The following is a 25,600-nucleotide window of genomic DNA, read 5'->3' as shown; positions in this document are numbered from 1 at the left end:
TTGACTGGTTCTGCCATATATACCAGGGTGCCACCCACAGTCTGCCAGTATTACGTAATGTCAAAGCAGAGTGACTCCCAAACCAATCTAACTATATACAGGAATCACAACCTGAAAAATGGATCACTGACCCCAACAACAAAACCAAACCCGTAAATGAGGGTACGAACAGCAGAAATTCGCAGCTCAGAGGAAATCAAAAAACAGAAGCAGCGGACTCTCCCCAACCTTTATGCACACAGTGGGCGGATCTTTGGTACTACAGGAACGAAAATTATCGGAGTTAAGACCTAATTTTCTTTTCCCTGTATGTACCGGATCAGTCCAGACTCCTGGAATGTACTCGAGCTTGCACCTACGTGGGATAGGATCCGGAGAGGCCTGCTTAGACTTAGACTGAGTGTTGCACCCGGACCATCTGCTGGAGACAGAGTAATACTGGCAGACTGTTGGTGGCACCCTAGTATATATGGCAGAGCCAATCAAATCTTGCTCTGTCTCCACCTGCTGGTGCGGAAGCAAAACCCAGGAGTCTGGACTGATCAGGTACCTACAGGGAATAAGGATTATATGGGTTCTTGTAACCTTTTATGTACACACAGATACCACGGTCTGGTTAGGCAAGGGAGTGGAAATCTGAGTTGGGAGAATTCTGATCTGTTGCTGGGCAGCATCCATTTACAGTCACTTGGCAATGGAACCAACTGACAATTAAGCAGCAACAATTTATTTCACAGAAATCACAGAGCATGCATAAAACAGACTCTCAGTGTAGGTGTCGGGGACAGAAATTGTATTGGAATTCAAGAACTGGATGGGACAAGCACAATTCTTGGCAGTGGATTGGTGTGGGAGGAAGGGTGAGCATATGTGCATGCTATGCCTGAGATCAAGTAGGGTGGCAGAAAACGAAATGTGGAGACTATGATTATTACCCGCCATCGGATTCTCTGGCTGATGTTCCAAGGCTAAGAATTGCTTTTTTTTTTTTATTAAAAGCACTATACATGTAATCTATTCCAAAAAAGAAAGAAAAATATGGAAATTTACCTGTAGTTGATCAGCTTGGAACTTCCTCCCAGCATAAGCATTCAAATGATTGGAGAGAACAAGCAAGAAGCGTTTTAAATCTGACTGCAAATACTTCTTGGCAATTTGCTCAAGAGGGATGAAGGGAGGGATTGAATGACGGCTGATGCGGACAGACTTTTGGACAAGCAGATCCAGGTAATAGGAATCCAAATAGTTACTTTCATAGGCAGTGCTAATGCAGACACAAATTCCTTGGTTGATTCTTTTCCCACTGATCCCTTAAACAAAAACAAGCTGTCTTCAACATCAAAAGTATTACCAGCTGCCACACTGGCTGGCTGCCATTTGATTGCAAAGAATTTTTCAAATACCTCCTTACAATAAAACAAAAAAGAAAATTATTCCTTACCTGCAAATTTTCGTTCCTGTAGTACCATGGATCAGTCCAGACGGTGGGTTATGTCCCCCGTCCAGCAGATGGAGTCAGAACAAAAACTCGAGGAGGGGGAGGTCCTATATAACCTCACCTCTCTTGCCTCAATCCTCAGTAACTAGCCTAGCAAAGCCGAGAAGAGACGGAGGGATCAAGTACCTAATCATTCTCAATGTAATGTTAGAACACACTACATAACTGCAAAAACCAAACCCCCAAAGGGAACTTGCAAACAGAACTGTGAAACACAGAACAGACTCTGGAGCCCCAGGGAGCTCATAGAAGGATCAGAAAGTACGATCGAGCAGAGGCGAACCCCAGAGCAACCCCCCAACGGCGAACAGGGAGGGTCGTCTGGACTGATCCATGGTACTACAGGAACGAAAATTTGCAGGTAAGGAATAATTTTCTTTTCCCTGTACGTACCAGGATCAGTCCAGATGGTGGGATGTACCAAAGCTTCCCTACAATGGGTGGGGCCGAAGACAGCCCTGCTCGAATGACGCTATCCCCGAAGGAGCCAAAAACTGGCGCCCGTACAGCCAGGCGGTAGTGTCTCGAAAAGGTATGGAGCGACTTCCATGTAGCCGCCCTGCAGATTTCCTGTGAAGACACAGACGTAGTCTCCGCCCAGGACGTAGATTGCGAGCGAAGAGAGTGCGCCTTGACTCCCAGCGGTGGGTGCCGACCAGCACCAATATAAGCAGAGGCGATCGCCCCTTTCAGCCAACGGGCGATGGTGGCCTTGGAGGCCATGCGACCCTTCCTAGGGCCCGACCAAAGTATGAACAGATGATCCGAGAGCCGAAATTCATTGGTGACCGCCAAATATTGCATCAAACAGTGCTTGACATCGAGCTTGTGAAGATCTCTAGAGTCCGATGAGGAAAATGAAGGCAGCTCGACCGACTGGTTGAGGTGAAAAGACGAGACTACCTTAGGTAAGAAAGGGTACCGTACGTAAGGAAACCCCCTCCTCCGTGAAGCGGAGGTATGGCTCCCGGCAGGACAATGTTTGAAGCTCGGAGACGCGGCGCGCCGAGCTGATCACTACCAGAAAAATAGTCTTGAAGGTGAGATCCTTGAGGGTGGCCGTTTGAAGAGGCTCTAAAGGTGGGCCACTAAGAACTCGGAGCACCAGGTTGAGACTCCAAGGACAAGGTGGCCTAGACGGTGGCTTCAAGTACCGTACCCCCTTGAGGAAACGCATAATATCCGGGTGAGAGGAGAGTAGCGAGTCATTCCCGTTGTGAAGCAGGGCACCCAAAGCCGCCATCTGAACCCTGATGGAGTTAAACGCGAGCCCCAAATCCAGACCGCCCTGAAGAAACGAGAGGATCTGTGCAACCAAGGCGTGCGACGGATGAATGGACCGTGAATCGCACCAAGTCTCAAAAACTTTCCACACCCTCACATAAGTAACGGAGGTGGACGTCTTACGTGCCCGCAAGAGAGTCGAAATCACCGGCTCCTGATAGCCTCGACGTCTCAACTTACGCCTCTCAAAAGCCAACCGCAAAACAGAAGCGATCTGCCTCCTCGAAAAATATGGGACCCTGACGAAGAAGGCATGGAAGATGACCGAGATGTACCGGCCCCTCCACCGCCAGGTTGAGAAGGTCTGCGAACCACGGATGCCGGGGCCACTCCAGCGCCACCAGAATTACCGGACCCTGATGAAACTCTATCCGCCGAATCACCTTTCCCACCAGGGGCCACGGGGGGGAAACATACAACAGGATCTGTCTGGGCCACGGGAGAACCAGAGCATCGACCCCTTCTGCGCCGTGCTCCCTTCTCCGGCTGAAGAAGCGATGCACCTTTGCATTTCCTGCCGTGGCCATGAGATCCATGTGGGGAGTCCCCCAATGATTTACGATCAGACGCATTGCTCCCTCGGAGAGCTCCCACTCGCCGGGGTCGAGGCACTGACGGCTGAGAAAGTCTGCCTGTACGTTGTCCACGCCTGCAATGTGGGAGGCTGCCAGGCGGAGCAAATGGATCTCCGCCCACTGCATCAGCTTGTCTGCTTCCCATGAGACGTGCCGGCTCCTCGCACCGCCCTGGCGATTGATGTAGGACACCGTGGTCGCGTTGTCAGAGAGGATCCTGACCGCCCGATGATGAACCAGATGAAGGAAGCCCTTCAAGGCTAAGCGAACCGCTCTGGTCTCCAGGCGGTTGATGGGCCACTGTGCTTGAACCGCCGTCCAACGGGCCTTGGATTGAGCTCGATCCACAGACCGCCCCCCAGCCGGCCAGACTGGCGTCCGTGGTGACTACTACCCACTCCGGAACCTCCAGCAACACCCCCTATGCCAAGTGGTGAGGATTCAACCACCAGCTGAGACTGAGGCGAGCCGGTGCCGGAATCAGGAGCACCGCCTGGAAGTCCCGCGAGACCGGTTTCCACCGGGACAGCAGGGCCCTCTGAAGGGAACAAAGGTGCGCAAAAGCCCACGGGACCAGATCGTGGAAGCCATGGTTCCCAGAACTTGTAGGTAATCCCACGCAGTGGGGTTCGGAAGCGACGTGAAGCGAAGGATCTGCACGCGCAGCAGTTGGGCCCGCTCCGGCCGCAAGAACACCTTGCCCTCCTTTGTGTCGAAGCGTGCGCCCAGAAAGTCCAGAGACTGGGATGGTGTAAGGTTGCTCTTGCTGAAGTTGATTATCCACCCCAGAGACCGCAGGCGTTGCACTACACGTTCCACCGCCAGGGATTTCGCCCGAATGAGCCAGTCATCCAGGTAAGGGTGTACCAGGATCCCTTCCCTGCGTAGCTCTGCTGCCACCACCACCATGATCTTCGTAAAAACGCGTGGGGCCGTCACCAACCCGAAAAGAAGGGCTCGGAATTGCAAATGCTGCCCCAGGATCTTGAAGCGAAGGTAAGGCTGACAATCCCGATGGATCGAGATATGAAGGTATGCCTCCGTGAGGTCCAGCGAAGCGAGGAATTCCCCTGGATGAACCGCAGCCAGCACAGAGCAGAGGGTTTCCATGAGAAAACGCGGAACCCAGAGGAACCTGTTGACTGTCTTGAGATCCAGAATGGGCCGGAAAATGACCTCCTTCTTTGGCACCACGAAATAGATGGAGTAATGTCCTCGACCCAGTTCGGAGGCGGGTACCAGCACTATCGCCCCCAGCGCTAGAAGGCGTCCGAGGGTCTGGCAAACGGCCCTTCTTTTGAGAGGAGACCCACAAGGAGAGAACAGGAACCTGTCCCTGGGCACTCGGGCAAAATCCAATACATAGCCATGTCTTAGAATATCCAGGACCCACTGATCCATCGTGATTCGGAGCCACTCCTCGTAGAAGAGAGCAATCCGGCCTGCTATCCGAGGAGTCGGATCGTGGGTCTGCCTGGCATCATTGAGCTGACTTCGAGGAGGAACCCGGACCCCGGCCCTCCTTGCCGGGCCTGCGCCCTCGAAAGGGCCGGTTGCAGTTATGCGAACGAGACGATGGAGCCCGGGGAGGCTGCTGCTGCCTTGTAGTGCAAGCCCGGCGCTGATTCCGGTACCTGTTCCTGGTGGAACCGAAAGACCTTGAGGAGCGAGGCCTATCCTCCGGGAGTTTATTAACCGCATTCTCGTTGAGGGACTTGATGATTTGGTCCAGATCTTCAACGAAGAGAAACCTGTCCTTAAAAGGCAGCGACCCCAGCTGGGTCTTGGACAAGACATCCGCCAACCAGTTTCGGAGCCACAGAAGACGACGGGCTGAAACCGCCGCCACCATAGAACGTGACAGAACTCTGAGGAGGTCATATAGGGCATCGGCCCCATAGGCCACTACGGCCTCCAATCTATCCGCCTGTTGGGCCTCCGCAGACGGCAGTGAGGTGAGGAGCTGTTGAACCCAACGGAGGCACGCTCTCTGCGCTAAGGAACTACAGATGGCTGCTCACATCCCGAGCGCCGAGACCTCGAAGACTCTCTTAAGATATACCTCCAACTTCCTGTCCTGCAGGTCCTTTAGCGCCGTGCTGCCCGTGACCGGGATAGTGGTACTCTTCGTGACTGCCGAAACGGCGGAATCCACAGCTGGGACCTTGAGCAGTTCAAGGAACTCCTCCAGAAGGGGATATAGCTTCTCCATAGCCCTACCGACCCGGAGCGTGGCCTCCGGCGAATCCCATTACCGGGAGATCAATTGCAAAAATGTGGGATGCGTCGGGAAAGCTTTAGACAAAGGCTTAAGACCTGCCAGAAGGGGATCCCCCTTCCTCACCTTGGGATCCGGACCGACGGGCTCCGGAGGGGCATCGATGTCCATCTCCTGTAGAATACAGGGAATAAGGGCATCCAGCTCAGCCGCCTGAAAGATGCGAAGAACCCTCGGATCGTCACCCTCCACTTGGGGCGCCAGGTGGGATCATCCCTGGATGGATCCAGGGAAGGGTCTCCCCTCTGAGGGGCGAGCGAACCACCTGAAGGCCCAGAGGGCTCCCTGGAGGGACACAGCATTTCCGCGGGCGGCTGGGCATTGCCCTGCGGCTGGAGCACCCCCCAGGGAGGGGACCGTGCGCGCCAGCTTGGGGGGAAGGGGCCCCATAGGCAAATCCAGTGACAGGTTCCTGCTCTGCAGGAAAGCCTGGTACATCAACACCACAAACTCGGGCGAAAACGAGGGGAGCCCCGAGGTGGTACCAACCGGGGCCTCCCCCCCATGAAGACTTGCCTCCGGCTCAGTAAACGGCGCTAATACTGGTGGTGCCGCCGAAATCGGGTCCCCAGCTTCCTCCTCCGAAATGCCGGCCTCATCATCCGAAAACAAAATGGCCACCATTCCCACGCTCAGCGGGAACGGGGCCTGCCTCTTCAGTGCCACGCGGTCCTCCCCACAGGCGCCTGCACCGTCCCCCTGGAGAGAGCTGTCATCTTCGGCCAGCAGACAGCTAGTGCAGAGGCCCTCTCGCAAGAGCCGGCTCCCCTGCCGGCCGCAGGAGGAGCAGGACGCCGCTCTTGGCATAGCAGGTCCCTGGAGGGGGGCAGGAAGCAGGCTGGCGCGGCGCAAGCCTCCACGCCCGAAAAGGCCGACTCTCACGCTCACGGATCACTCCCCTTCCACCGACCGAAAGGAGCCGCCGGGGAAAACAGACCCCCAGCGGCTGACGGCTCCGGGGAATGGAACGTTGCGGGGCCGCAGGTCGGAAGCGAGGAGGAGGGGGGGGGAGTGGCTAGCCCCACTAGCATGCACCCCAGCGATCTGGCGCGGTCCTGAGTCCAGCTGAAAAGGAAATTAAGCTGCAAACAAAAAACAGACACTTACCCCAAAACCGGCAGGCAAAGAAGAAGGGAGAGGGAAGGAAGAAGGCGAGACAAAAAAGGAAGCAGACCTGTCAGCAAGCCCTGACTGCCTTAAGGAAGGTACATTGCTGCTTCTTCCTTCTATGCTTTTTTATTTATTTATTTTTATACTTGATCCCTCAAATATTAGCCCCAAGAGGCCTAGAAAGCCTAAGCTCAGGTGTGGAGACTGACAGTCCCCTGCTCACATCTGCTGGAGTCAGAAGATACTGAGGATTGAGGCAAGGGAGGTGAGGCTATATAGGACCTCCCCCTCCTCGAGTTTTTGTTCTGACTCCATCTGCTGGACGGGGGGACATAACCCACCGTCTGGACTGATCCTGGTACGTACAGGGAAAAAGTTATTTTAATGAAAATCGTATCCCTCTGTAGACTGCTCAGCCTCCCAAAGCTACAAAGTACAATACCGTATCAACTGCATACAAAAAAACGTGATGTTTAAAATGCTTGAGCTGTATCTCAGCTGTTTACTGTGGTATCTGTCATTCATGCAGTGTGTATGAGATCATGGTCAACTTCAAAGCCTCCTTTATCAGGAGCTGAATTATCTGTCACTCTTCTGCAAGAAGGTCAAATCTTGGCTGAGAAGAGGTAATATTGAGAAGGGTGGGAGGTACTCCTGGGGGAATTCTGCGCAAAATAGCTCCGCCCACAAGTTTTAGTCTGTCTCCATCTACTGGTGCGGAGTCACAACCCAGGTGTCCTGGACTGATCCTGGTACGTACAGGGAATTACATTTTAAATTATTACAGAAAAAAGTTATTACTTAAAGTTGCAGAATTTTAAATAGTTTGAGCAGAATTTCTCTAGAAATTCATTGTAAGAGTGTCCCCTCCACATACACACACCCTCATACAGGCTCCCTCACTCTCTCGCACACACACACACATCCCCTCATACAAGGCCCTCTCTCTTGCATACAAGCTCCCTTGTATACAAGCTCCCCTTGCATACAAGCTCTCTCTTGCATACAAGCTCCCTTTCTCTTTCACATATACATCCTCACACAGGCTACCTAAGTCTCTCTCTCACACAGCCCTTCACACAGGCTCTGTCTCACACATACACTATCACTTCACACAGGCTAGCACCCTCACATACACACAATCCCTTTTTCATACACACGAGCTCCCAATCTCTCACACACATACACACTCCTTCACAATCTCCTCATATAGGCTCCCTCTCTCTGAAACCCACACTCAAGCATCCCCCCACTCCCCCTCTTACCAACCAAGCTGTCTCACCCTCCCCGACACTCCCTCTCCTCTCTCACACACACACAAACACATTCTCTCACCGGTATCCCCCTCCCCTCATATAGGCTTCCCTCTCTCTGAAACCCACACTCAAGCATCCCCCCTACCCACCCTTACTTACCTCCCATGCTCTCACCCTTCTGCTCTCTCTCACCCTCCCCTCCCTTTTCTGACACACATTCTCTCTCACCGGCATGCGGCGGTACGCAGCGAAAAGGGACGGCGCACCGGGCCTTCATCTTCGCTGCGAATGGAGCGCGTCCCGCGACACACGGGGGCCTTCCTTTTTCGCCGCAAACGACGTGCTGGGCCCTTCATCTTCGCCACGAATGCAGCAGGTGCCGCGGGATGCACTCCGTTCGCGGCATGCCAGGGTCTCCTCTGCTATTTTCTGTGCAGAATTTGGCAATTCTGCGCAAATTCTGCGTTCCGCAGTAGCGCAGAATTTCCCCAGGAGTAGTGGGAGGCTTGGGTTCTCTGTACTATTTAGACATGGAGTCTTTTTTGGTAGGTGGTTGACCTTGTGGGGTTTTTGTGGTTTTTATATTGCTGAACATTGCCTGTACATTGCGTTGGGTGATTTTTTGAGTTCAGCAAGGTGGTTTAGAAGAATCTTCCAGGATAATAGGAGGTCAGTCACAGGTTATACCACAGCATAAGAGGCTGCTGAGGATGGGTGTAAAGCAGCAGCAGCAGCACCACTCTCCCCCTGCCAGGGCTGGGGGTAATGATCTGGGACTTAAGAGAGGAAGATGGGGGTGGGGAGGAGAGCTCCAGGCTCCATAATGCAGCACTGGTTCTCCTATGTTGAATGTATGCCTAGAGACACCAATGAAACAGATGTAAGGCAAACCCACCAATCCAACAAATCAGTGCTGTAAAAAGCAACGATAGGAAATGCTCACAAATAAACTAGTAAACACCTAAACATTTTATTAGGAGTAAACCAACTAAATCAAAACCAGTACCTTGTTAATCTGGATCGAACAAATCCTAAAATCAAGTAAACTCCTCAGAAGGCCTCCAATTGTTTGTTTTTAAGTTCATCTATGTTTCCTCCTGTTATTTTTTTTGCTCTTGGCATATGCATATGTCTTAGGTTCCTACCTGTTAAGTGGAAGGCCTGCAGCATGGCCTTAACAGTTTCCAGCTTCATTTCCAGAACAGCTTGCTGCATCTTTTCCAGTGAGTGGCTGGATTTTGCTTCTCCCTGTAGCAGCTGTACAATGGACTACAATGAAAAGAAGGAAGAAAGGAATCAGAGTACTCACAGAAATAACAGCAACCACCCATGACAGACACTGGAAAGGAAGATGGGTTTATCTCAAATCAAAGCTTTGTGATCGAAAACAGGAACATAAACCCAGTGCAGTATGTTATGTTATGCTTCTATACTGCCTTCCTTCAAGGCAGTTCAATCCAAAGTGGTTTTTAAAAAAAAACAACAAAGTAACATAGTAAAGACAGCAGATAATGACCAAATAGTCCATCCTGTTTGCCCAGCAAGTTGCTCCTGGTAGTAACTGCTGCTACATACAGGTTACCCCCATGCTCCCCTTTTTTCATTTCCAATATCCACTATTTAGGGATCTACAGTGCTCATCCCATGCCCTTTTGAAGTAATCTGTTTTCAACCTTATCACTGTTTCCATCCTTATCACCTCTTCTAGGAGGGCATCCACTACCCTTTTCCTGAAGAAATATTTCCTGATGTTGGTTCAGAGTCATCCCCCCTGAAGTTTCATTTTGTGATCCCTAGTTCTACAATTTCCTTTCCAACAGAAAAGGTTTGCGCATCATTAATATCTTTCAGGTATCTGAAGGTCTATATCATATCGCCCCTGCACCTCTTCTTCTGCAGGGTATATATATATTTAAATCCTTCAGCCTATTCTCCCAAGTCTTCTGATGCAAACCACCCACCATTTTGGTCACCATTCGCCCTTCTTTGGGTGGAATTGTTTCAAGGGTGGCAGTCCTTTCTACAGGTACGTTTGGCATAGCCAGCCAACCTAAAAAAACCCCCAAAACTTTAGGATCACAGGCTACAGAATCCCACAAGTCAGGTGCTGTGGGTAAGCGTCGGAGTACAGCTTTGCTTGCTGCGGGTGAATCTAATTGGGATGAGTGGTACAGATGACGAAAGCAATCCTTACAGAGCGCTCTGTCATAGAGATAAGTTGCCGGCTCTTCTCACCCGGACACAGAAGATGTTGGGAGTGCCGGGAGTTAATTCCATTTCTGAGCCGAAGAATTTACTTCTCCAATATGGATGCTATTCAGGGCTTGATGATATTGGATGGGACACCCCAGAAACTAATTTTAAAGGGGGACCAGCCTTGGTAGGGCTGTACCCCATGCGCTGGGATGTATTCTGTCACCAAGCGGACGATCATTCCTGTGGAAGGAGGAGTGGCGCTGAAGGATGTAGATAGCTTCTTTCTGCTCCCTGGTGGCTTACACTTGTCTGATTTGATCTCAGGAAGTTGATGAGTCTGGTTTGAATACCAGGGCAGTGATGGAACTGCCCGCCCCCTTTTTGGTGGGTATAGGCTGGACCTGGTTCATACTTCTGCCAGAAGAATGGCTTCGGGGATAGCAACCAGCCGGCAGCTGTGACTGAGCCATTGTTCAGTCAATACAATTTCAAAGTTTAATCTTACGGAATTGCCCCATAAAGGATCTCTCGTTTGGGAGTGAGTTTTAGAAGGAAAAAAAAATAGACAAAGAAAGCTGGCCAATAAATGAGTCCAGGTTCCTTGGTTGCTAGAAAGGCAGCTTCTTGGAGGACGGCTCCTGAGTAGGGCTCAGTCTTTTCAGCCCGGGCAGCTCAGATGGGGTACAGGCTTGGGTGGAGGTGCCTCCCGACCCCTCAGCGAAGGTTTGTGTCCCATCTCACAGAGCAGGAGATAAAGGGTCGCCTATCTCCTCCTTTTAACCGGAAGGGGCTTAAGTTCCTAATATGAGACTTTTAATTAATCTGGCACAGCTTTAAGGATAGTAAATCCTTTTCAGTTCATCAACTAGGACTATGAAGCAAATATTTGGATGTGAAAAACCGTGATTTAAAAGATTGTTTGTCACACAGTAGCACCACCGAGTTGCCCTCCCCTGCTGAAATCCAGTTGGGAAGGGGGCCTCAAAACCAAGCGAAAACTCTGACAGATTCCCTTCCAAACCCATTCCCGCATCCTGCTGGGAAGAGACGGGTTCAGCAAAAATCTGCAGGAGACAACTTTCCCTGAGCCTCTGAACAGCTCTGACAAGATTAGAGGGAACCCCAAGCTGTAATGCAGCAGGAAAAATCGCATATACTGCAAGCACAGTGGTTCTCAACCAGGGTGTCGCCACACTTCCCGGTCCTCCTCCGCCCTGGCTTAAAATGCTGTCAGCCTGGGCGGAACGCGGCAGATCAGGTGGCGTCAGCGGCACCGGCATGATCTTTTCTTCCCCCCCCCCTCGCGGCCCGGAAGAGGAAGTGGTGAGCAGCAGGTGCGTGCGCGGGAAGAAGAGACCATGCGAGTTTGGTCAGCATCGGCCCGAAGAACAGAAGAGAGACGCGGCCGGAGGAATGAGCAGCGCAGCTGAGAAAAAAGATGAAGAACGTCAACCCCCGTGGCCCATGGGGCTCCTTTCTCCACGCGAAGGCTGAAAATGAAGGAGGTTAGGGTTGGGAGGAGGCTGCCGCTAGTTTCGGGGAGGGAGGGAGGAAGAGAGAGTGAATGAGCAAGCAAGCATGTGTGTTTGAGATCCTGTGCGTGTATGTGTGTGAGTGAGATAGCATGTATGTGAATGATTGATTGATTGAGAGCCTGTATATGTGAAAGAGAGTATGTCTGTGATTGAGAGCCTGCCTGTGAGAGAGAGAGCATGAATGTAAGTTTACGATTGGGAACCTGTATGTGTAAGTTTGTGATTGAAGACCTGTTTGTGTGAAACAGATCCTTTGTGTGTGAGAGAGATCATGTGTATGTATGATTAAGAGCCTGTGTGTATAAGTAAGAGAGAGAGCATGTGTGTCTGTGTGTGATTGAGAGCTGGTTTAGGTGAGGGAGCATGTGATTGAGACTGTGTGTAAATGAGAGAAAGACAGCATGTGTGTCTGTGTGTGATTGAGAACTGGTTTAGGTGAGGGAGCATGTGAGTATGTGATTGAGAGCCTGTGTGTAAATGAGAGAAAAAGAGAGAGCATGTTTGTAAGCATGTGAATGAGAGTCTGTGTATGAGAGAAAAAGACAGCAGGTATGTGTGTGATTGAAAGCCTGTGTGTGTAAGCCTGAAAAGATAGCATGTGTGTAAATGTGTAATTAAGAGCCTATATAAGTGAGAGAAAAAGCATGTGTATATGTGAGTGACTGACAGCATGTGTGTATAGGTGTCTAATTAAGAGCCAGTGTGAGAGAGAGCGCTGGTATGTGACTGAGAGAGAGGAGAAAGTTCCAAGCAAACCACCCCTCCTCCTGCTAATTCAAAACAATCTCAGGAGACCTGGATATCAAACGTTCCCAGGTATGCAGAGCAAAAACATTTTTGTATCCACATTTTTCATTACTGGGTCTTTGTGTCTGCTATTTTGAAATATTTTATTGGTATCTTGAAATTTTTTATGAGTTTTTAATTATTGGATATTCCACTCATCAGTGTTTCGAAATAATCTGTTCTTTTTGTTAGTATGGTTTTACTGCTACTGATTTTATATTTCTTGATTTGTTTTATAAGGATGGGTGATGTTTCTTTTTTCCTTTATTACACTGCATACAGAGAATCTGGCTTGTTGCAGTTTCCAATTCAGTTTTTGTCTGCATGCTTCTAGTTATGCATTTTGGTCTCTTTATTCTCTGTTAGGTGAGGGTCAGCACATATGATTCAGGTGAGGTTTTCTGCTGGCGTGCAGTTTCTGTGTAGGGATCTATAGCAGCCTGGCTTGGTCAGTTTTCCTAATAGGAGGTGTGTATTGGTGTCTTAAGGCCTGGTGTAATATTTTCAGTGTTGCCTTTTCTTCGGTAAGGTGGTTACTGTTATGTGCTGGAAATTGGTGCTGTTTTGGTGTGGGAAGTTTACTATTTATGTAATTTCTGTTCAGACAGAATACGTATCTTTTCCTTGTGTCATTTTAAACAATAAAAATAATTACCGGACCTTTACTTTTTATTTCCGCCGTGAATTGTAATGAGCAGTGTGTCACACATGTGAGCGTGGCCTGTCAGGTGTGTCACGATGGGAAAAAGGTTGAGAACCACTGTGCTAGCATATATATGGTAGCAGTATGTGTACACACACACACACAAACGGCAGGAGTGTAAATCCTAAGGCGCTTAGGCTTCTCTATCACCGGTGCCATGGATAAAAATCTCTCACTAGCAGCATGCTTACAAGTGACTGAAAATTGGGCAAGGCGAACCTGTACAGTACACCTAAATTTAGTACATCCAAATTATTTGGACGTACAAGCATGGAACATTCAAGAATGGGATGCCCAAGCAAAGGACGCTTACATGTATAAGCGCATACCATGGACACTCAAAACTTGTATGCCCAACCACACAGCCAAACGGACGCCCAGATACAAACTGATGTCAGGTACTATTTCACGGCAGACCTGCACAGAAAAAAGCATGAACGCCACCACGACACACCACGCGTCATCTCAGAAAGCCTGAGAGCGGGGCCTAGCCCAAAAGTCCGCAACTCCCCATTTCCTCACGGAGGCAGATGCATCTTGTTGTGTCCGTCGGTTCCCGACACCCTTTCTCCGCCCTCCTCACCTCTTTGGTGCCTCCCTCTTCGGCCGCGGGAAGATTGGCCTCGGCGGCGTCTTCCTGCCGGGGTCCTCCGGCATCCCTGGACCGGCTCCACGCTAACCGCCATGTTTTATGGAGGCCTAGGGGCGCGCGCGCGGCCCCAACTGAAGTACCGGCGATGGCGCGAACCTCAGGGGCATCCCCCGAAGACGTCACCCGAGATGGATATTTAAGGTCTTAGAATTTGCTGACACATCGAGTTAGCAAGGATATGGATTCATTCTATCTACGCTACTCTGCCTCCTCGGACTAATCAGGGGTACCCGCTCCTTGGGGGCCTCACCCTCTCTCTCTTACTTTGTAGATTGGAGTCTGGAACCGGTACTCGCTCCTCGAGGGCCCTTGTTCCCATACTTCTTCGAATTCACTTCTGCCAGGAAGTCAGCACTGCCTACTACATCTGTGAGTTACCATCGCTCTCTCAGAGCTTTCCCTGGAACCAGGTACTCGCTCCTCGAGGGCCTATACATTCCAGCTCCTGGGCTTCTATGAGACATTGTGCGAGTCCTACCTCGGAACTTGAACTCTGCTTACCCTGCCTACTCACTATATTTCAGTTTCTCTACAGCTCAGCCTCCAGGGATCGCTGTTCCAGCTCTGAGGGACTACAGCCCAGCTGGGCATTCCAGCTCACAACTGCCACCTCTGGTGGTTCAGTATACTGTCTAATAAAAGAACTAGTGTGTGTCTGTCTCCATACTCTGAGCCTGACAGGTGGTCCCTCTCGGGGTCTTTCACGGGGGCGTGGTCATCTGTCACTGGTCCAAGGATCCACCCACAACTCTCCTAAATACTACAGATTGCTAACTCCTCACTGAGAACACATGAGATTGCTAACTCCTATCTGATTGCTCCTCCCATCAGATAGCGGTTTCATTACACATCTCCTCACGGAGGTCGGATTGGCCCCCAGAGGCTCAGTGACCAGAATAGAAGAGAGGGTTCTTTCCTGCTAATTTTCGTTCCTGTAGTACCAAGGATCAGCCAGACTGCTGGGTTGTGTCTCCCTTCCAGCAGATGGAGTCAGAGAAAAAACTGAAAAGGCACCCCCTCTTAACCTGGTGTGCCATCTGCGATCCTTCAGTATATATGATATCAAAGCAGAATAACCAATGAAAGGATAAAAATCCCCAAACATAACAACCAGTGGCTACAACAATACGCGCGGTGAAATAAACAAACTGTACCGTCGCATAACCTAGTAACAAGGAAGACTCCTTCCAATTCCTGTAAAGAAAAGAACTCTGCCAAGGGAAGGAGGAAAACATACGGAAACGGACTCTCCAAGAACCAAGGGCGGGCGTCTGGACTGATCCTTGGTACTACAGGAACGAAAATTAGCAGGTAAGAACCAATTTTCCTTTCCCTGTACGTACCAGGATCAGTCCAGATCGCTGGGATGTACCCGAGCTGCCCTAATTGGAGTGGGGTCTGGAGAGTCCCGCGCAAAGAACACTGCTGCCAAAGCAGTCGACCTCCGGATCACGGATGTCCACACGGTAATGCTTTGCAAAAGTATGTAACGATTTCCAAGTGGCTGCTCTACAAATCTCTTGCTGCGAGACCGACTGGCTCTCCGCCCAAGAGGCCGCTTGAGTTCTGGTAGAGTGCACTTTCAAGCCGTCAGGGATTGCGCATCCAGCACAAAGATAAGTAGAGGAAATGGCCTCCTTCAACCACCTAGCAACCGTAGATTTGGATGCCTTGTGTCCCTTCCTAGGGCCACTCCATAAGACAAACAAATGATCCGATAACCGAAAGGCATTGGTGACCTCTAAATAACGAAGGAGAACCCGCCGTACGTCCAACTTATGTAGATCCCTATCCGCCGCAGAAGTCGGATCCAAATTCGGGAAGACTGGTAACTCTACCGTCTGATTAACATGAAAACCCGATACCACTTTGGGCAGGAAAGAGGGAACGGTCCGTAGCGAAACTCCTGAATCCGAAATACGGAGATACGGATCCCGACACAACAAAGCTTGAAGCTCGGATATCCGCCGCGCGGAGGTAATGGCTATCAAGAAAACAGTCTTGAGAGTCAAGTCTTTCAACATGGCCCGCCGGAGGGGCTCAAATGGAAGTCCACATAAGCCTCGGAGAACTAAATTCAAGCTCCACGCAGGATAAATCTGCCGTACCGGGGGTCGCAAATGCTTGGCCCCCTTTAAAAAACGGGACACATCTGGATGAGCTGCCAGTGAAACCCCATCAATCTTGCCCCGCAGACAACCCAGTGCCGTGACCTGTACCCAAAGAGAACTGCAAGCCAGACCTTTCTTCAATCCCTCCTGCAGAAAGGATAGGATTTGGGCCACCGAAGCCAGACGGGGGGGGGGGGGTGTGGGGGGGGGGGTGGGGGGGGTGGGGGTGGAGGGGGTACTTTCAATCCACGACACGAAGAGTCGAAAACTCTCCAAACTCGAATATAGGCCAACGACGTGGATGATTTCTGTGCATGCAAAAGGGTAGAAATAACCGAATCCGAATATCCTCTCTTCCTCAATTGCCTCCTCTCATAAGCCAGGCCGCTAGATAAAAGCGATCCGCCTGATCGAAAAATACTGGACCTTGTCGAAGTAGATTCGGAATATGGTTGAGATGCATTGGACCATCGATCGCCAAGGTGATCAGATCCGCAAACTACAGCCTTCGGGGCCATACCGGAACTACAAGGATGACTGACCCCACGTGGTTTTCTATCCGATGCACGATATTGCCCACAAGTGGCCAAGGCGGGAACACGTACAGCAGAACGTTGTGAGGCCACGGAAGAACGAGAGCATCCACTCCTTCCGACCCGTGATCTCTCCGACGACTGAAAAACCGGGGCGCCTTTCCATTTGTCCGAGTTGCCATCAGATCGAGGTGCGGAAGCCCCCAGCAACGAGTGAGAAGCCGGAAGGCTGCGGACAATTCCCACTCGCCTGGATCCAGACGCTGGCGGCTGAGAAAGTCTACCTGCACCTTGTCCACCCTGGCTATATGTGAGGCCGCCAGCCGAACCAGATGGCGCTCTGCCCAAGACTTGAGCCGTTCGGCCTCCCAGGCCACCAGCCGGCTTCTGGTTCCTCCCTGGCGGTTGATGTAGGCCACAGTCGTCGCGTTGTATGACAAGACTCGTACCGCACGCTGAGCTACCAGAGGAAGAAATGCACGCAATGCCAGGTGGACCGCCCTGGTCTCCAATTGATTTATGGACCATGTAGCCTGAAAACTTGTCCAACGACCCTGAGCAAATTGCGACTGACAAATTGCCCCCCAATCAGTGAGGCTGGCGTCCGTCGTGACTATTACCCACTGTGGCTCCTCCAGGTCCATCCCCTGTAACAAGTGGGCCGGGATCAACCACCAACCGAGACTCCATCCTATTCGCCTGGTTCGCTTCCTCTGGAGGTAATTCCTGTGAGGTGAGCATTTGCTGCACCCACCCGAGAGTCGACCGCTGCATGAGGCTACTGCAGACCGCCGCCCGAACACAGCGCTGATACCTCGAAGATGCGCTTGAGGAGGACATTTAGCCGTCTATCCTGCAAGTCTTTAAGAGCAGTTGCTCCCGTGACCGGAATGGTGTCCGCTTAATGACCGCAGTAACGGACGCGTCCACCTTGGGGATCCTGAGGATATCCAAGTCCTCCTCAGGTAAAGGATAGAGCTTGTCCATCGCCCGCCCCACCCGTAGGGTTGCATCCGGAGATTCCCACTCCTGAGTGACCAGCTGCTTAAGCATTGGGTGGAAGGGAAAGGTTTGGGGCAGGGCATGCAGGTCAGAAAGCACTGGCTTCCCCTTAACTGGCTCCAAGGTGGGAATTGGTGCTTCCACCTCCAGCTCCTCCAGAACATGGGGAATCAAAGGATCCAACTCCTCCCGACGAAACAAGCGAAAAACCCGATTTTGGAGGAGAGGATCCAGAATTGCCCCCAAGGGAGCAGGCTCCGGAGGCACATCAGGGACTGAAGGGGCATTCAGGGTCGCGGCCCGTCTCGCAACCTTTGCGGGAGGGGGCTCTTCATCCTGCTGATGAGCTTCCACCTCCAAAAAGGCTCTGTGCATAAGTAAAATAAATTTTGAAGAAAAGGTCGTCTGTGCCTTTAAGGGCTCCGATAGGGGAGGAGGAGGAGGTGGGGGAGGGGGGGGCCGAGTTCAAGGAGGAGGCGGGTCTGGGATCACGCGGTCGAACCGGACTCAAGCTGGGAGAAGGCGGAGAATCCTCTCCCCCAGCCGGCAGGTAGGGAACTGACAAAATGGCCGCCGTTCCCGTGCACGCCGGCGACGGGGCCCTACGCGATTGCGGGCGCCGTTCCGCAGCTCGCGGCAAAATCGGCCCGAAATCCCCCCCAGACGAGCCCTCCCCTCTGGGGAGGCAGCGGGCGCAAACCCCGTCGCGGGAGAGGCGCAACCCCGCCTCCCCACATGCAGAGCACGATAGCCCTCGTGACATTCCGGGGGGGCCTCCGGACAGCGCGGTAGGGAACAAAAAATAAAGAGGTTTGATTACCCTGCCGACTCGCGGCCTTCCGGAGCTCTGGGGAACTGCAGCACCCGAGGAAAAGATCGTCTCGGGCGCCAAGGGGAGGGACCGGCCCACCTGTTAATCCCCCTCCAGAGACGTGTTTTCCTCCGGGAACAAGGCTCTCAGAGCTACCAGCCCCAGCCTTACCTCTACCATCGCTGCAGTAAGAAAACCTGGTAAAATAAAAACAGTACTTTTTTTTTTTTTTTCAATTAGCTTGATGTTAACAAAAGAAGCCAGAGCCTTAAAACTCTGGAGAAAATGTAAAGAAATTTAAAGCAAGGATCAGGACCACAGGTTCTGTCGGACTCCTCTGCTGAGAGTCAGAGAAAGTACTGAAGGATCGCAGGTGGCACACCAGGTTAAGAGGGGGTGCCTTTTCAGTTTTTTCTCTGACTCCATCTGCTGGAAGGGAGACACAACCCAGCGGTCTGGACTGATCCTGGTACGTACAGGGAGCATTATTTCTCTCTCATTTCCTTCTTCTTTTTTTTTCTTCTCTGAACATAGCCTATTCCAGCCAAGTAGATAATTGGTCTACAGCTGTAGGGGGAGAGGGCTAATGCCTTCATCAGCATGCTCAGCTTCCTGCATCCACTAGCCTTTCAGCTGTTCTCTCCTGGCAGCTAAGTTCACGGCGAAACAACTGCTACCGCACCAAGGCACTTGTCTGAGGGAGGGACCATAAGGTATCACCTTAGGAGAAGCAGTGCATAAATAATCTCCTTCCTCTTTCTCCTTTTTAAACAAGCAATCCCCTGAAGGGAAATGCACGTCCACTATCTGCTGGAGACTGAGAATACTGATGGGCTGATGTCAGTGCTGGGGTATATATACCTTGATGTCAGCTTTGCTCTGTCTCCATCTGCTGGTAGAGGTGTATAACCCACTGCTGTGGATGAACCTGTCTGAATGCTAAGAAAGTTGCTGTTTTTGCACCAATAGTTGCCACTAATAAGGTGACTCTGCTGGTTTCCTTCACATTTTCTTGGAGCTCCTACCCACACTAAAAGTACTCTATCTACCTAGAGAGCCAAGGCACTATCATGTGCCAGAATTTCTCTTTCCTCTCTCCTTTATTGTATTTCCAGTTTTCATGGTGTTACTGATATCTGATTCCGAACTTCCTTGGGACCATGATAAAGGTTGCAATACAGGCTCAGTGGCACCTATTAAATGAAGTGACCTGAAAAAGAAAAAGCCTCGAGATACTCAGGTACAGAGAATAAACATTCCTCGAGTATTGGGAGCAAGAATGTTGCTAGACAGAATTATGGCAATTTGTCTGCCTTGGAATTGTTTTGGTATGTCTTTTTGATAGTACTTTTTATATGAATTTTTATACTTTTCTGAATATAGATAGAGGAATTTCTCAGCACTTTGGTCTTGTTTCACACTATTTTACTGCTTATGTGGACTTACCACATAAGCTCTGAAGGAACTAAAAAATGAAATTTCAGACCTATTAGTAAAAATTTGTAACCTATCATTAAAATCATCCATTGTACCTGAAGACTGGAGGATAACAAATGTAACCCCAATATTTAAAAAGGGCTCCAGGGGCAATCCGGGAAACTACAGACCGGTTAGCCTGACTTCAGTGCCAGGGAAAATAGTGGAAAGTGTTCTAAACATCAAAATCACAGAACATATAGAAAGACATGGTTTAATGGAACAAAGTCAGCATGGCTTTACCCAGGGCAAGTCTTGCCTCACAAATCTCATTCACTTTTTTGAAGGAGTTAATAAACATGTGGATAAAGGTGAACCGGTAGATGTAGTATACTTGGATTTTCAGAAGGCGTTTGACAAGGTTCCTCATGAAAGGCTTCTAGGAAAAGTAAAAAGTCATGGGATAGGTGGCGATGTCCTTTCGTGGTTTGCAAACTGGCTAAAAGACAGGAAACAGAGAGTAGGATTAAATGGACAATTTTCTCAGTGGAAGGGAGTGGACAGTGGAGTGCCTCAGGGATCTGTATTGGGACCCTTACTTTTCAATATATTTATAAATAATCTGGAAAGAAATATGACGAGTGAGATAATCAAATTTGCAGATGACACAAAATTGTTCAGAGTAGTTAAATCACAAGCAGATTGTGATAAATTGCAGGAAGACCTTGTGAGACTGGAAAATTGGGCATCCAAATGGCAGATGAAATTTAATGTGGATAAGTGCAAGGTGATGCATATAGGGAAAAATAACCCATGCTATAATTACACAATGTTGGGTTCCATATTAGGTGCTACAACCCAAGAAAGAGATCTAGGTGTCATAGTGGATAACACATTGAAATTGTCGGTACAGTGTGCTGCGGCAGTCCAAAAAGCAAACAGAATGTTGGGAATTATTAGAAAGGGACTGGTGAATAAAACGGAAAATGTCATAATGCCTCTGTATCGCTCCATGGTGAGACCGTACCTTGAATACTGTGTACAATTCTGGTCGCCGCATCTCAAAAAAGATATAGTTGCGATGGAGAAGGTACAGAGAAGGGCTACCAAAATGATAAGGGGAATGGAACAGCTCCCCTATGAGGAAAGACTAAAGAGGTTAGGACTTTTCAGCTTGGAGAAGAGACGGCTGAGGGGGGATATGATAGAGATGTTTAAAATTATGAGAGGTCTAGAACGGATAGATGTGAATCTGTTATTTACTCTTTCGGATAATAGAAAGACTAGGGGGCACTCCATGAAGTTAGCATGGGGCACATTTAAAACTAATTGGAGAAAGTTCTTTTTTACTCAACGCACAATTAAACTCTGGAATTTGTTGCCAGAGGATGTGGTTAGTGCAGTTAGTATAGCTGTGTTTAAAAAAGGATAAGTTCTTGGAGGAGAAGTCCATTACCTGCTATTAGGTTCACTTAGAGAATAGCCACTGCCATTAGCAATGGTAACATGGAATGGACTTAGCTTTTGGGTACTTGCCAGGTTCTTACGGCCTGGATTGGCCACTGTTGGAAACAGGATGCTGGGCTTGATGGACCCTTGATCTGACCCAGTATGGCATTTTCTTATGTTCTTACCAGAGCTGTCTAGGATAGTAGCCAAACACAATTTGAGATTGCATTTAAGCAAATAAACACACACACACGCTTCTCTTCTAAAAATATAGGGCTGGGGGGAACTGACCGAGAGGCAGCTCTGGGCACTGCCATCTGGAGAACATGGGCTCAATTCAGAGATCAGCTCTTCCACTGCCTGGGTTGGCCAGGGATACCGAAGGAGCATTCACAAGTCCTGGGAGAGGGAATCCCAGGCCTCATGGAACAGCAACACATAGTGGATGGATTTAGGGATCATAATTGCAGGGCTTGATGCATGACCCCTGGCCCAGGTCCATTGGTACAATGACTGGGCTAGGTTAAGTCGGGAGGAATATTAAAAGCTCATAGTACGACAGCTCAATAAAGGCTGGTTCTGATTAAACTGGAAGCCTGGAGGAAGATGAGGAAACTGCCAGGCAAAACCCTGCCCCCCAACCCCCCAAAAATCAGAGCTGGTAATTTCTTCTTAACAGGATGAAAACAGTAGACAACAAAACACTTGTTCTTACCCTGCCACTCTGCAATGCCACTTTAGTCCTCAGTTTCTCTCTCGTGTTCTTCAGTTTCTGAATCCTGGTTGCCATCTCTGCCAGGCTCTCCTGCTTCTGCTTTCTCTCTTCTTGCTTCAGTGCAAGTTTGTGAGAATAAGCCTCCAGCTTTTCCAAGTGTGCTAGCACCCCTAATTCAAGGCAAAAAAGAAAAAAAAAAAAAACAAAAAAATCCAGAATTATTATTAACTAAGAAACATCACTTTGTGATTCTTCAGGTAACATTAACAAGGCCATTTTGGTAACTATCTTGCCACCCTGGATCACATTCTAAACAAAGGAACATAGCCAAGTCAGCTGCAGATTTAAGCTGTGCCACTCATCGAGGTGCTGAACAAAAAAACGACAGTTCAGTTGGAGGTGTGACCCAGTCTATGGTACAACTGCATGCAAGTTAAAGAAAAGCACACAGCAAGAGGCACAGAGTTGTCTGATCAATAGAAAGAGTTGGGAAGCATTCAGCTTGAGAGATTTCTGGACTAGCTAGTGCCTCAAAATCCTTTTGCTATAGTGTTGCTATGTGTAATGGATCAGCAGTTGGATCACTCATTTGTGGACTGGAAGCAGGGATGGACGATACCCTAATGAAATTTTGTTTTTAAGCGTATTGCAGATCACTTACAAATCTCAAAATTGGTAGCTGATTTACAATAAGACACTATGCCATATACCTCTTGCTGCATTTCCAACATACAGAATCCTTCGCTTGTCTCTGGGCATTTCTGTCCAAAGTGCTTGCAAGAATATTTTTGTTACATTGGAGACACGAGGAATGCAGCAGAGCACACAAGCTTCAAGCATCAATCCTTTTGCTTCAGCAACCACACTAGTGTTATAACCTGCATGGCAATGACCAGTCGTGGAGGAAAAGGGGATCTACAGAACATGATCAAATACAGGCAAGAGAACTACAGTATCAGGTTGAATGACATTCTGGCACCCCTATGGGTGGACCACTGATGTCCCTAGCAGCCCACAGACCATCTTGCAGGAATACCACATTTCAGCTCCTCCACTAGAGGCAATTTGAGTGGGCGGAACTTGCCTACAAGTAGGGGCTAGAGCAGGGGTGGGCAACTCCGGTCCTTGAGGGCTGCAAACCAGTCGGGTTTTCAGGATATCCTTAGGGGTAGATTTTTTTAAAAAGCGCGTTCGCGTACTTTTGTTTGCGCACCAGGCGCAAACAAAAGTACGCTAGATTTTATAAGATACGCACGTAGCCGCGCGTATCTTCTAAAATCCTGGATCGGCGCGCGCAAGGCTGCCGATTTTGGGCAGCCGGCGCGCGCCAAGCCGCGCAGCCTGTCTCCATTCCCTCCAAGGCCGCTCCGAAATCGGAGCGGCCTCGGAGGGAACTCTCTTTCGCCCTCCCCTCACCTTCCCCTCCCTTCCTCTACCTAACCCACCCCCCCGGCCCTATCTAAACCCCCCCCTTACCTCTGTCCGTAGATTTACGCCTGTGAGAAGCAGACGTAAATCTATGCACGCCAGCGGACTGCTGGTGCGCCGTGCTCTGACCTGGGGGCTGGTCTGAAGGCCTGGACCACGCCCCCGGGCCGGCGCCACGCCCCCGGTCCCGCCCCCGAAACGCCGCGTCATCGGGTCCCACCCTCGACACGCCCCCTTCCAAAAACCCCGGGACCTACGCGCGTCCCGGGGTTCTAGGCGCGCCAGGCCCTACTCGCGTAAATCTGGGCGGATTTACGCGAGCAGGGTTTTTAAAATCCGCCCGTTAATGAATATGCATGAGAGAGACCTGCATACACACTGCTTCAAGTTGTATGCAAATCTATTTCATGCATATTCATTAGGGGTATCCTGAAAACCCGACTGGTTTGCAGCCCTCGAGGACCGGACTTGCCCACCCCTGGGCTAGAGCAATAGTGTGTGTGGCATTTGAGTTGAGATGTTGTAGAGAGAAGCTCAGTTAGAGTAGTGAGGCCTACACTCATCACTTAGTATATGTTTGAAAGCTACTCTTTCCTGTGTTCTCCCTGCCAGGCTGGATACAACTCAATTTAGAGAAAGACTTTTTTCAGGATTTTTGACTTCTTAGCAAATTGTTTTGCTGTCTGGTGCTCCTGGTGAAGGCTATTCCCCAAAGCCAGAGGCAAGGTCACTGAAGTTCTGCCAGTACCCTTCTAGAATAAAGAGCTGTAGTGACAGTGTCATCCCAGGTGGTTTTGAACATTTTAGAACAAATCATTGCCATTTTTGTAGAGAGGAGGTATGTGTGTTATCCCTCCTCTCATTTGGAGATTGGGCAGTGTGCCTGATCTTTATCAGTCAAGACCTTTCCTTCTGAGAGGTCCAATAAAGCAAGAAAGGAGAAAGAACAGAACTGAGGACCCTCCACAGGATCCTCCCCCTGGGACACAGGCTGGGAACCTTTTCTGATCAATTGGTGAACTCACGAAGGACTGTATATTTCTAAATGGAACCCTGTGCAGAATAGGATTGCCCCAGAGGCCGGGCCTCTCACACTCTCAATTCAGAAGAGTTAAGAATCACCCAAGAACCTGAGGCACATACACAGAGAGAAAAGGACACCCATCTATAAATCTATTTATGTCACATGGAACGTGATAACTTTTGCAGAAATCAGTAAACTTTTATTATTTGAACACCCAGACCTATGCCCTGTTACTTTTGTCCCAGAGAAGCATCATCACAGTACCATTTCGGATAAACAGATACACACTTGCAAAGGAGACACATCACTGTCTGGGCCACAAGCAGTAGATTCCCCCCAAAGAAAGGACTCAGCTCTGGGGTACCAGCATTCAGAGGGGATAAGTGACAAGAGAGACAGCCCCAACTTATAAATTCTTGCTTGCCCTGAAAGAACATACCACTTCCAAGAAAAGGGTTACAACAGTAAATTTATTATGCTGCAATAATAATTCTCAAGTGGTCTATGCCTTATACTTTTGGTAATGTTTTGATTCGCACTGTATGCATTACTTTCTTTTGCATTCAAGATTTTGAAACTGACATTTACAACTGTTTGTCCATACTTTTATGTTGTTACTGAATAATTTCTCTTCAAATCTGAGTTTTTGCCTGCATCAAGGCTTGTTTTTTTTGTTTTTTTTAAACCCCTTCTTCCCATTGTGTGTGGATCAATGGATTTTTATATTTTAGCATATTTTGTGTTTAGAAAACCCTTGGATTCCCTAACCAAAAGGAGTGTACTAAATTACTGTGGGAACATGCAAATGGTGTGTGCTGTTTATCATCCCTGAGCACCTGCTATCCTTGTGAATTTTGGTTTGGATTTTGTTGGAGTAGGAGATCTCTGTCTCCTAATTTATGGGAAAGGAGTAAGGAAGTTCCCATTTAGGGGTCAGCCTCCCCTTGACTCATCTGCCTGCCTTTAAAGATTTTTTGGACTCTTAAAAGTCAATGTTGCAGTGGATTGGGGCCTCCTTGTATTCCAGGAAGAATGTGGTGTACGGAATATCTGCTTGATATGTCTCCTAAAGAGCACATGCAGTGACAGTGACTTGCTGATGAGGAAGAATATTTCTACATTAACTGTTACAAGCTATCTCCCCTGTTGTGAGGCATGGAAGTTTCTCCATGCTGCCTGCTTAATTTTTCCCTTTTTGGGTTTCAATGGAGAAATTACTTACCTGATAATTTTGATTT

General features: G+C 49.5%; 1 protein-coding gene across 1 annotated transcript in view; it reads right to left on the bottom strand.

Moving 5' to 3' along the window:
* Positions 1–25,600, bottom strand: part of CENPO (centromere protein O) — a 49,289-nt gene that overhangs the window by 14,399 nt on the left and 9,290 nt on the right. The window contains exons 3-5 of the mRNA XM_029596194.1: positions 21,911–22,080; positions 9,147–9,270; positions 1,051–1,310 (exon numbers count right to left, since the gene is read on the bottom strand). Coding sequence (XP_029452054.1) covers positions 1,051–1,310; positions 9,147–9,270; positions 21,911–22,080 — 554 coding nt within the window. The remainder of the gene's footprint in view (positions 1–1,050; positions 1,311–9,146; positions 9,271–21,910; positions 22,081–25,600) is intronic.

This window comes from Rhinatrema bivittatum, chromosome 3 (genome assembly GCF_901001135.1).
Source record: "Rhinatrema bivittatum chromosome 3, aRhiBiv1.1, whole genome shotgun sequence".
Taxonomy (NCBI): Eukaryota; Metazoa; Chordata; class Amphibia; order Gymnophiona; family Rhinatrematidae; genus Rhinatrema; species Rhinatrema bivittatum.
Note: the sequence above shows the minus strand (reverse complement) of the source record. Positions and strands in the feature narration are given on the sequence as shown.